Genomic DNA, 11,423 nt, shown 5'->3' with positions numbered 1-11,423 from the left:
TGATAGATACTCCTTTAATTCACCAGACTTCATGTTCGATACATTATTAATAGTTGAAATTGTTTCTCTTCTTTTGTATTTTCCCAGTTAATAGATGGCTACTGTTTCCACAATGTTTTATATTTTCAGCTTTTTGTAACTTAATTACTTAATTTTATTTTTTTAAAGCTTGTTGCGGTCTAATGAGAAGTATTTTTCAGTGCATAATGTTTTTCCGAGCTTCTGTTAATGCCATCCCAATGTAGTTTTGTTTTGTTGAACAGAAACCAAAATAAATTTCAAAATGTTAAAGCAATGGATTTAATACATGTATTTATTTTATTTTATTTTATTTTATTTTTGAGATAGAGTCTTGCTCTGTCACCAGCCTGGAGTGCAGTGGTGCGATCTTGGCTCACTGCAACCTCCACCTCCCAGGTTCAAGCGATTCTCCTAACTCAGCCTCCTGAGTAGCTGGGACTACAGGTGTGTGCCACCACGCCCAGGTAATTTTTGTATTTTTAGTGAAGACGCAGTTTCACCATGTTGGCCAGGATTGGTCTCAATCTCTTCCTCGTGATCCGCCCACCTCGGCCTCCCAAAGTGCTGGGATTACAGGCGTGAGCCACGGCACCTGGTCAATAAATTTATGAATATTACATTAAGATGAACTACAATAAGACCTTTGGCATTGTCAGTTTAACATAAGTGAAAGGTCCTTTTTATGCCTTTTGAGCCTTCCTTCACCTTCCATCCAACACACACAGGTACCAGTAAATTACAGATGCCATTTCTGAGCTTTGCACACTTTCTCTGGCTTTCCATGTTCTGCTCCTGACCAACTCTCCTACCACCTGACTCCTCCCAGCCTGGCTGCCTCTGTTGCTTTCCGTAGCTGGGCCATTGCTGGGAGCACTCTGTTGCCTCCCTGTGCTGTCCCCTGCTGTGCCGTTGTCTGGAATGCCTTGCAGCCTGCCTCAACACAATAAGGTAATCTTCTAACCAGTCTATGACCTGACTCCTGACGTTACCCTTCGCTGCATCACCCTTCCCTGCGTATTTGGAGGATGAAGCTTGATTGAGGCTCAGGTACTGAGCTCCCTGAAGGTGCCTTGATGCTGGCACATCGAGAACCAGATGCCACCCCGATCATAAGGAAGACAGACCCAGGACTTCCATATGAATTGGATATGATCATCTGACGTGCCCCCTAATAACTGATGGATCCCGCTGTTACCCCAAAGCTCCAGACCACACCGGGCCAGACACAGGCATTTCCCGTGCCCTGAAGAGCCACTGAACCCAGCACAAAAGAGATCTAGAGCTCTCCAAACCTATGGAATGGCAACCAAAACCATGCCCAGGTTTTGAGTTAAGCCTCATTGGTCTCCCTTCTCCCTCAACAGTGTAGAACTGTGCAGCACAGCACTAAGTGAATGAGAGCAGAAGCCTCAGGACAGAACTGAACCCACCAGCTTGAGCTGACAACACTGCCAGGGGTTCTATCCACCGATGGAATTTTCTCTTTGATCACTGAGTGAGGAGGCGTGAGTGAGGGATGCAGAGCGCTGCTCGTCATGAGACATCAAGCTATCCAAGTCAATATCCTGTTAGTAGGGACGGGATGTTATAAAAGGCATAATGATCTCACCTGCCGCAGCTGGAAGCAATGATTCCATTGCCCCAGATTCGGAATTGTGATTTAAACTAGGCCTCTCTTCAGGAATCAGAACCAAATTAGAGTGCCTTATATGTGCAAGGAACTAATGCAGAAAGACATTATGGGTAAGTCAAGGGAGATGCCCCAGCCATTGGGCAGATTCCTCTGACTCCTCCCTGATGGAACTAATTCTTCTTCTTCTGTGCCTGGATCCTAGAGCCAAGATCCTTAAGGTCTGAGTACAAGTTCCGCTTCAGGATGGCACTGCTGCACAGCAGGGCACCTTGCAGGGCCCCGGCCAGCCCACAGGTGAAGATATCCTGGCCTAGGAGGCAAGAGCAGAGGCCCCTGAGCGTGACCCAGGCAGGCCCAGGGGAGGGTGGGACCCTGGTGCTCTTCCCTCCACATGAGGGCCACCCAGAGCTGGCTCCAATCAGGACCGGGGCCACAGCCTGCCCAGGCAGCCCTGCTCAGGGGATGGGAAGCTGCAGGGGACAGCAGGGCCTGAGGACAGGAAGAGAGGACGTTGGGCGATGGGCCCAGGGTCTCAGGTCCTGACAACATGGGGCAGTGAGTATACCTGTCAGGTAGAGGTTGGGGATGGGGCTCTGGGCCCTCAAGGAGGCGATCACACGAGGGTGCAGGCGGCCCAGGTCATGGTCAGCCCCATAGCAGACGCCTCGGGGAGCAGCCAGATAGAACTGGTTGGTGAGTGGGGATCCTGCAGTCACACTCTCCACCTGAGGGCACAAAGGGTGGGGCGGGCACGTGAGATCCTGGCTCCCCTCCCTCTTCCACTGTCTCCCATTTGCTGACTGCGGGTATGGGTGCCCTGTCCTTCCCTGGGGCTCATGTCGTGGGGCCCGATTCCCCTGTCTTTGCAAGGAAAGGGCAGAAATGGCACCATGAGGTCCGTCACCACCCCAAATATTTTACCCCCTACCTTCCCCTCCAGCTGTGGGAACAGTTTCATGACCACTGACATAGAGGCTTCCACAAAGGAGTTTTTGAAGGTCTCATAGTCACTGCCCCGCTTTCCCTGCAGCTCCGCCTGCCACTCCTCAAACCACTCGTAGGCGCTGGGTATGAGCATGATCATGCTGGACCGGCCTGGGGGTCAGAGCTGATATTACTACTGCCCGGCTCCTCCCTCCAGTCCCTCACCCGGGACCCGCAGCCCCACCTGGGAATCGGTCCTCCCAGGTCGGATCCTTGGCTGATGGGAAAGCGATGAACAGAAGAGGGATGTGTTCCGCAGCCTTTTCCCTGGGCATGGAGACGTAGCGCTCCATCCTGCGTGTGACAGGAGTGTGGTGCGATCTCCAGGCTTTTGTCCTCAAAACCCCAGAACCACTGCAAGACTGCTCAGCCCTAGGGACTCCCCACTGAAGCTGAGCCACAGCCTTGAGGTGACAAACTTCCAGGAGCAAATTAGATATTGCCCATTTCCTCCCATTCCATATCCTCTGCTCATTCTGAGTCAAGCAGGGAGGCACAGGCCACACACACACACACACACACACACACACACAGAGACACGTGCGTCTTACGCCTGGTCCATGTCCGTGTCATAGTAAACATAGTAGTTGGTGGACGGCAGATGCAGGTCCTCCTTGGTGCCTCGCAGGCAGATGAAAACAGACATCATGCCTAAGCCAGGCCGCACCATCCCCAGCTGCTGCTTCACACCTGCCAAGGGGAGTGGGTGGTGCTTGTGTGAACTATGACCAGAGACGGCCACTCCCTGCTCCTAGGAGAGCTTCAGGGTGCCCGCTCACTGTGTCCTGAGCCTTATCCTCAGTGCCCAGGCCAGTTTTACAGCTGTTTCAACTTGACGTTGGCAGGGGCCTGCTCTTCTGTCTCCTCCTGCCTGGGAAGGACACTGCCCTGGGTTCCTATTCTTCCACCTCCCCCGTCTCTACTCCAAGCCCCTTCAGAGGCAGGCGACGCCCAGCTCTGGTCCTCAGCCCCCATGAACTGGCTCAGCACCCGCAGGAGGATCAGGCTTACTGCCTCCCATCTTCCCCTTCGTGTCTTGAAGTGGGAAGCGCGTGACTGGGCTCCCTCTATGAAGACCACACACGTGAACAGCAGCTCATTACCAGCCTGATTTCAGGATTAACTTTCATGCAGCCATGGAGTGAGTGAACATGCATGATTCCTAGTGTGATGTCAGAACACATAGGCCTCCAGAGGGATGCCATGCATGTAAGCAAAGGCAGGCAGCCTGACTGGTACTTGGCATCTCAGGACTCAGCTGGAGGGAGGAGGGAAGAACCGCACTATGGCAGAGGCCGCAGCCACTGTGGGGCACCTGATGTCCCCCAGACCTAAACAGCTGGGCTTCCCCACTCCTCAGCAGATGACCCGAGACCGGTGTTCCAGAAACTGCCCCCACAGATTCTTCTGCTGTCTTCCCATTCCCAGGACCAGCTCTGTCACCTGCCTGAGGGATGCTGGGCCCCTGGCTCCTCTGCTTTTTCCTTTTTTAAAAAATATTTATTTTTAGATGGAGTCTTGCTCGTCGCCCAGGCTGGAGTGCAATTGCGTGATCCCTGCTCACTGCAACCTCCGCCTCCCAGGCTCAAGCGATTCTCCTGCCTCAGCCTCCCGAGTAGCTGGGATTACAGGCACGTACCACCACACCCACTAATGTTTGTATTTTCAGTAGAGATGGAGTTTCACCACATTGGCCAGGCTATTTTCGAACTCCTGACCTCAAGTGATCTGCCCGCCTTGGCCTCCCAAAGTGCTGGGATTGAAGGCATGAGTCACTGTGCCCGGCCTGCTTCATTCGTGTAACTAAATATTTGTGAGGCCCTCAGGTTGTATTCAGGAGGAAGAGACACAGGAACAGGGATGGAGGGCAAGAGGGACAGATGGCTCTAGCTGGGCTGCCTGGGTAAGATGCTGGGCCTGGCCAGGACAGTGTCAGTGCCCAGAGGTCCTGGGACAGGGGAGAAGGGAGATCAGTGTCACAGAGAGAAAGGCAGGAAGTAACAAAGGCAGAGCCTGTCTGTGCACCATGCCCAACCCCCCTGCTTTGCCCCTGGGCTGTCTCTGCCTCAGCCCCTCAGCTCCCCAGGTCTGAGAGAGGGGAGGCCGTGCAGGCTGTAGGCCCAGCCACGTGGGGCAAGGGAAAGAGAGGCTGGCATTGGTGGAGCCACCCTATGCCCTGGAGACAATCACAACTCACATACCACCCAGTCCCCATGAGGAAGGCCAGGACCTCGCTTTACCCCCCAGCCCGCTCTGCTGTCCCCTTCCCCGGTTCCTTAGGGAGCAGCTCCCGGGCCCACCCTCTGGGGTCAGGGCTCCTTCCCCTGCTCTCTGGCTCCTGCACCAGCCAAGGTTTCTGCCACACCACATCCGGAGCTGCTCTGTGCTCTCCAGCTCCCGCCCCAGCCTGAGCCCTTCATCTGGGCCCCTCTCTCTCACCCCTGCTGGGTTCCTAGTTCGCCCTTCCCAGCGGCCTCCCTTCCTCAGATCACACCAGATGCATCCAGTTACATGAAGTGGCGGGACCTCTCAGCCGCGGTGGCTCAGCGGCTCTGCTCCCTGTGGGCTGCCTGCTCTCCTGCTTCTCCTCCCGAGGCCTCTTCTCTGGAAGCCCCCTCAACCCAGAAGGGTGAGAGGAGCTGGAGCTTTCAAATCAGACCAGCTACTCCACTCAGCCCTGCCCCTTTCAGCTGAGTGGGCTCAGGACTGTAATTAATCTGTATGGGCCTCAGTTTCCCCAACATTCAATGCTAGGGTTAGGATGATGTTAGAAGCAGCGTTCTCACCTTGTTGCTTAAGTACAATCAGGGGGCCGGCCAAGAAGAGGGGAAGCATGACCCAGACGGAGCAAGTTGGCTCCAGAAGGGGACACGTTGGGGAACCTGCAAGAGGGGCAGTGCAGACCCGCCTTTTACCTGGCAGACAGCGGGCATTCCCCGGCAGTAGGTGCTCATAGGTGTTGAACAGCCCTGCATTGGAGACCACGACGGGGCAATAGATGTTCACCAGCTCATGCCCCTTCCTCACACTGACATCTGCAGGCACAAGAGCTTGGCTGAGGGTGTGTGAGCTCCAGGACAAAGAGGAAGGCCCACGGCCCCCATGGATCTCTCTCTTACTGTGCCCATTGCTCAGACCTTGGAGTCCAGCTACCTAGACTCAGGCAGGGCAGGCCCCTGGGAAAATGCAAAGTGAGTGAATATCTTTAAGGGCTCTCAGACTATCCTATAACTGCTCTGGGCTTCCTTTCCCTGGCTCTGCATCCATTCCTGTGTGTGTGTGGACTCTGTCTTTCCTTTACCCAAAGCCCTGGAGAAACTTCAAGGGTTGAAGCCCATCTGATAGAAATCCAGGCCTTTCTCTGCTGTCAGAGTTCCTTTTCAAAGAAACAGTCAGGGGCTGAATAACTGCTTACGTTCAACAATGTACTGCATATACAAGGGTGGTCCCCTCAGATTATAATGGAGCTGAAAAATTCTTACTGCCTAGTGATACTACAGCCATCCTAAGGCAATGCACAGTGTCACACATGTTTGTGGTGATGTTGGTGAAAACAAACTCACTGCACTGCCAGTGATATAAAGAAGTCTATCACACAGAATTATGTACAGTAAATAGTACTTTTTTTTTTTTTTTTTTTGAGACAGAGTCTCACTCTTGTCTCTCAGGCTGGAGTGCAATGGCACGATCTCGGCTCACTGTAACCTCCATCTCCCAGCTTCAAGTGATTCTCTGCCCTCAGCCTCCCGAGTAGCTGGGGCTACAGGCAAGTTTTGTATTTTTAGTAGAGAAGGTTTCACCATGTTGGCCAGGCTGGTCTCGAACTCCTATCCTCAGGTGATCCGCCTGCCTCGGCCTCCCAGTGTGTTGGGATTACAGGCGTGAGCCACTGCGCCGGCCTATAGTACTTTTTAATGAAGGAAATGACTATGTTACTGGTTTATGTATTTGCTATACTTTTATTGTTTTAAACAAAAAAGTTTAAGGAGTAAAAAAAAAGTTTTTGTTTTTGTTTTCTTTGAGAGGGAGTCTCGCACTGCTGCCCAGACTGGTGTGTAGTGGTGTGATCTCAGTCCACTGCAACCTCCACCCCCGGGTTCAAGAGAGTCTCCTGCCTCAGCCTCCCTAGTAGCTGGGATTACAGGCGCCTGCCACCATGTCCGGCTAATTTTTATATTTTTAGTAGAGTTGGGGTTTCAAGGTCATGGTCTCAAACTCTTGACCTCAAGTGATCTGCGCAACTCGGCCTCCCAAAATGCTGGGATTAACAGGCGTAAGCCACTCCACCCAGCCCCCAAAAAGACTTTAATTAGAAAAAAGCTCACAGAATAAGGATATAAAGAAAATATTTTTGTGCAGCTGTACGATGTATTTGTGTTTTAAGCTAAGTGTTATTACAAGAGTCAAAAAGTGTTTAAGTTGATAAAGTAAAAAAGTTAAACTAAGGTTAATTTATTCTTGAAGAAAAATAATTCTGTATAAACCTAGTATTGCCTAAGTGTACAGCATCACGGTCACTCATCACTCACTGACACACCCAGAGCAGCTCCCAGTCCCACACGCTCCATGCCTGGGAAATGCCCTATACAGCTCTGCCATCTTTTATCTTTTTTTTTCTAAGACAAAGAGTTTTGATCTTGTTGCCCAGGCTGGAGAGCAATGGTGCGATCTTGGCTCACTGCAACCTCTGCCTCCTGGGTTCAAGCAATTCTCCTGCCTCAGCCTCCGGAGTAGCTGGGATTACAGGCGCCCGCCACCACGCCGTTAATTCTTGTATTTTTAGTAGAGACGGGGTTTCATCATGTTGGCCAGGCTGGTCGCTAACTCCTGACCTCAGGTGATCCACCTGCTTGGCCTCCCAAAATGCTGGGATTACAGGTGTGAGCCACCACACCCGGCCCATCTTTTATCTTTTACACCAGATTTTACTGCACCTTTTCTATGTTTTGTTTTTTTGAGAAAGAGTCTCACTCTGTCACCCAGGGTGGAGTGCAGTGGTGCACTTTTGGCTCACTGCAACCTCTGCCTCCTGGGTTCAAGTGATTCTTGTGCCTCAGCCTCCTGAGTAGCTGGGATTACAGGCATGTGCCACACACCTGGCTAATTTTTGTATTTTTAGTAGAGACGAGGTTTCTTCATGTTGGCCAGGCTGGTCTCGAACTCCCCATCTGAGGTGATCTGCCTGCCTTGGCCTCCCAAAGTGCTGGGATTACAGGTGTGAGCCACCACACCTAGCCACCTTTTCTAAGTTTACATACACAAATGCTCACCACTGTGTCACAGTGACCTACAGTATTCACTACAGTAGCATGCTGTACAGGCTTGTACCCTAGGAGCAATAGGCTAGACCACATAGCCTAGGTGTGTATACCATCTGGATTTTTTTCTTTTCTTTTCTTTTTTTTTTTTGAGACGGAGTCTTGCTCTGTCACCCAGGCTGGAGTGCAGTGGCGTGATCTCCACTCACTGCAAGCTCCGCTTCCTAGGTTCACGCCATTCTCCTGCCTCAGCCTCCCGTGTAGCTGGGACTACAGGCGCCCACCACCGCGCCCAGCTAATTTTTTTTGTATTTTTAGTAGAGACGGGGTTTCACCATGTTAGCCAGGATGGTCTCGATCTCCTGACCTTGTGATCTGCCAGTCTCAGCCTCCCAAAGTGCTGGGATTACAGGCTTGAGCCACCGCGCCTGGCCCCCCATCTGGGTTTTTCTAACTACATTCTATGACGTTCGCACAGTGCAATTGCCCAACGACGCATTTGTGAGAACGTTGTCTCAGTTGCTAAGCGATGCATGACTGTATATGAAATGTCTAGAATAGACAAGTTCGGAGACGGAAAGTAGATTAGCGGTTGCCTAGGGCTGGGGGAGATGGGCAAAATGTGGAGTGATTTTCAAAGGATATGGGGCTTCCTCTGGGGCGGACAAAATCTTTCTAAAATCGACTGTGGTGATAGGTGCGTAACTCTGAACATACAGCCGATGAATTGTCTACTTTTTTTTTTCTTTTCTGAGATGAAGTTTTGCTCTGTTGCCCAGGTTGGAGTGCAGTGGCGCCATCTCGGCTCACTGCAACCTCCGCCTCCCAGGTTCAAGTGATTCTCCTGTCTCAGCCTCCGGAGTAGCTGGGATAACAGGCACGCACCATCATGCCTGGCTAATTTTTGTATTTTTAGTAGAGACGGGATTTCGCCGTGTTGGCCAGGCTGGTCTGAAACTCCTGACCTCAGGTGATCCACCCACCTCGGCCTCCCAAAGTGCTAGGATTACAGGAGTGAGCCACCACACCTGGCCTGAATTGTATACATTTTTTATTTGAGGCAGAGTTTTACTCTGTCGACAAGGCTGGAATGCAGTGGCACAATCATAGCTCACTGCAGCCTTGAACTCCTGGGCTCAAGCGATCCTCCTGCCTCAGCCTCCTGAGTAGCTGGGACTACAGGCTTGTGTGCCACCATCCCCAGCTAATTTTTTTTTTTTTTTTTAAGAGATCAGGTCTTGCTATGTTGCCCAGGCTGGTCCTGAACTCCTGGCCTCAAGTCATCTTCCTGCCCCAGCCTCTCAAAGCATTGGGATTATAGGCAAGAGCGGCTCTGCCCAGTTGAACTGTATACTTTAAATGGGTGAAGTGTAACTTTAAATGGCTGAAGTATGTCTCCATAAAGCTGTTACAAAAAAATTAATTGTGGTGCTAGATACTATGGAAAGTGTCCAAAAGATGCTTCCTCACATCTTGGCAATTACAAGTCAAATGGGTGACAGAAGCATAAGCTGAATGTCTTCCAGGTGGCAAATTCATTTAAATTAACTGTAAACATGATTCCCCCCTTTGCAGCTCAGTCACAGACACTGACTGGCCTGTGTACATTGGAGACAGGAAGCTGGGCTCAGGTTTTCTGAGGGTGTCAGGCATGCCTTACATTCCCCTGTGGCAAGTGGCGATCTTCCTTTGCATATATGCGAAAGTCTAACACAGGGTTTGGGAGTAAAACGGGTGGTTTGATTCAACAAAAACACTAAAGAAACACTCAGAAAAGGTCTTGCAACTGCAATTTTATTTTCTTTTGTGAAAATAAACAACTGGGAATTTAAATTGCTCCAAAAACCATAAAAACAAAAAGAAATACACACAGAAGAAGCATGTGAGGTGATGGGGAAGGGAACAAGGTCTCTAGAACTTTGGCAGATTGTGCTGGCACGGACCCAGGTGACAGGAGCCAGACCATGGGGCCGGCCCTGCCTGCCACTCTGGGACTGTGAGGGGATGATCGCCACTGGCAAGGACAGGGAGGAACACAGACTTCTTCGCTGAGGAAGTGGCAGGCACCTTGAGTCCCTTTAAATGGGGGGGTTGGGGGGAAACCATTTCAGAGGACCCGCTTGCTCCACTGAAAGCTGGGGTTGGCGAGTTTGGGCCCACTGAGGGAGGGGATGCTGGTGGCAGCAAATCAGGCCAAGATGTCTTCTCACATGGTGATGGCCTCACACTGGGCAGAGGACAGAGGACGAAGAAGAACCCACGGTACTGAGCAGACGATGAAAACTTGGACTGGGTAACAGGAAATACCACAATGGCAGAGCTGCAGATGGAGTGAGGGAAGCTGGGGCAGGCGGCGGGGGCGAGAAGAGACAGGAGACAGAAAGTGCGAGAGAGGTAGAGAGAGAGGCACCCTCTGCCCAGGTCCATCCACCACAGCACCTACGGGACGAACAGCACGCTACTTTTCAGTTCTTTTTCTTATAAAGATTTTTTTTTGTTGTTTTGTTTTGTTTTTTAAAAAAGCCTTAAGATCAGCTACTGGTTACATCTACAAACTGTAAAGTGCTGTTGTTACCAGCCACTTTACAGAACAGTCCAGAGTGGTCAAATATTGACCAATAAAGTCTCCTTTTTCTTTTTCTTCTGAATCATTACTACTCAATGAGTCACGTGACAGCCTGCAGGGGTCAGGGGGCAGCTTAGTGGGCAGACTTGGTGACCAGGGAAAGAGGCTGGGCCTGTAGCACCGGGAGGGCCTGGTGGGCATGGAGTGTGGCGGGAAAGGACGGGGGAGAGGCCAGCAGAGCTGTGGGCATGGACCCAAGGGGGAGGGGCCGGGACAGGAGGGGAGGCTGGCTGCCCATCTGGCCAGAGGAGGAGGCTGCAGCCTTAGCTGACAGGAAGGCAGCAGAGTGGAGAGCCAGCTGGGCCCGGGTTTCTGGTTTGGTGGTGAGGGAGAGGGGCTGGGCTTGCTCTGAATGGGTGGCAGCAGGGGCAGCTGGTGAGGCCAACGCTGCAGAGGGGGTGGCCGGGGAGTCCAGCATGCTCCCGTGGGAGGAGGCAGGGCTGTCACAGGGCTTCTCGGGGGGCAGATACTGAACACATGGCTTCTTGCTCTTGGAGGCCAGAGCACCTAGGGGGAAAATACAAGAAAGAGTGAGCAGCTATAGCTCTGGGAGAGGCGGAGGCTGAGGAACAGCCCTGGTGATACACGTGCTTTGGAGACACAGGCATGCTTTTGGCGAGGACCTGACATTACTTCCAAGGCTTTCAAGACTAGGAAACTGCATTCGCAAATACCCAGCGCACAGAGAAGAGGCAACGCCCAAACTGATGAAGATCCACCCAGCATCGGATTGGAGAGAAGATGGCTCAGTGTCTCACAGGACCACCCTCCCTTTCTAAAGCTCGCAACTTTTGGGATGAAGCTCCGGTTTGCTTTGAAATCTCTGGCTTATGGTATTAACACAGTCAGAGGGAGTGCATGCCTGCTGAGCAGCGTGCCAGACAGTGGGTTCCGCAGCACG

At 51.8% G+C, this 11,423-nt stretch overlaps 2 protein-coding genes across 2 annotated transcripts in view; both read right to left on the bottom strand.

Moving 5' to 3' along the window:
* Positions 1–1,344: 1,344 nt before the first annotated feature.
* LOC112604519 (all-trans-retinol 13,14-reductase-like) lies at positions 1,345–9,591 on the bottom strand. The gene is made up of 7 exons (XM_025353531.1): positions 9,557–9,591; positions 5,554–5,708; positions 3,190–3,328; positions 2,823–2,932; positions 2,583–2,749; positions 2,220–2,379; positions 1,345–1,964 (listed from the first exon to the last, which is right to left on the bottom strand). Exons 1-7 carry the CDS (start codon positions 9,589–9,591, stop codon positions 1,825–1,827), a joined length of 906 nt encoding a protein of 301 aa, XP_025209316.1. The 3' UTR covers positions 1,345–1,824.
* A 77-nt stretch (positions 9,592–9,668) lies between these two features.
* TCF7L1 (transcription factor 7 like 1) overlaps positions 9,669–11,423 on the bottom strand; it is a 181,733-nt gene continuing 179,978 nt past the window's right edge. The window contains exon 12 of the mRNA XM_025353551.1: positions 9,669–11,029. Coding sequence (XP_025209336.1) covers positions 10,596–11,029 — 434 coding nt within the window. The 3' untranslated portion in view covers positions 9,669–10,595. The remainder of the gene's footprint in view (positions 11,030–11,423) is intronic.

This window comes from Theropithecus gelada, chromosome 13, assembly GCF_003255815.1.
Source record: "Theropithecus gelada isolate Dixy chromosome 13, Tgel_1.0, whole genome shotgun sequence".
NCBI classification, from domain to species: domain Eukaryota; kingdom Metazoa; phylum Chordata; class Mammalia; order Primates; family Cercopithecidae; genus Theropithecus; species Theropithecus gelada.
The sequence above is the reverse complement of the archived record's forward strand: the minus strand, read 5'-3'. Positions and strand labels throughout refer to the sequence as shown.

Bases quoted from the DNA above. Each gene is read 5' to 3' on its own strand.
- LOC112604519 (XM_025353531.1), bottom strand. From the start codon at position 9,591: ATGCAAAGGAAGATCGCCACTTGCCACAGGGGAAT. The intron at 5,709-9,556 runs GTAAGGCATGCC...TTTGTCCTGGAG, and splicing joins GCCACTTGCCACAGGGGAAT to CTCACACACCCTCAGCCAAG. The intron at 2,933-3,189 runs GTAAGACGCACG...TGTCACACGCAG, and splicing joins GACACGGACATGGACCAGGC to GATGGAGCGCTACGTCTCCA.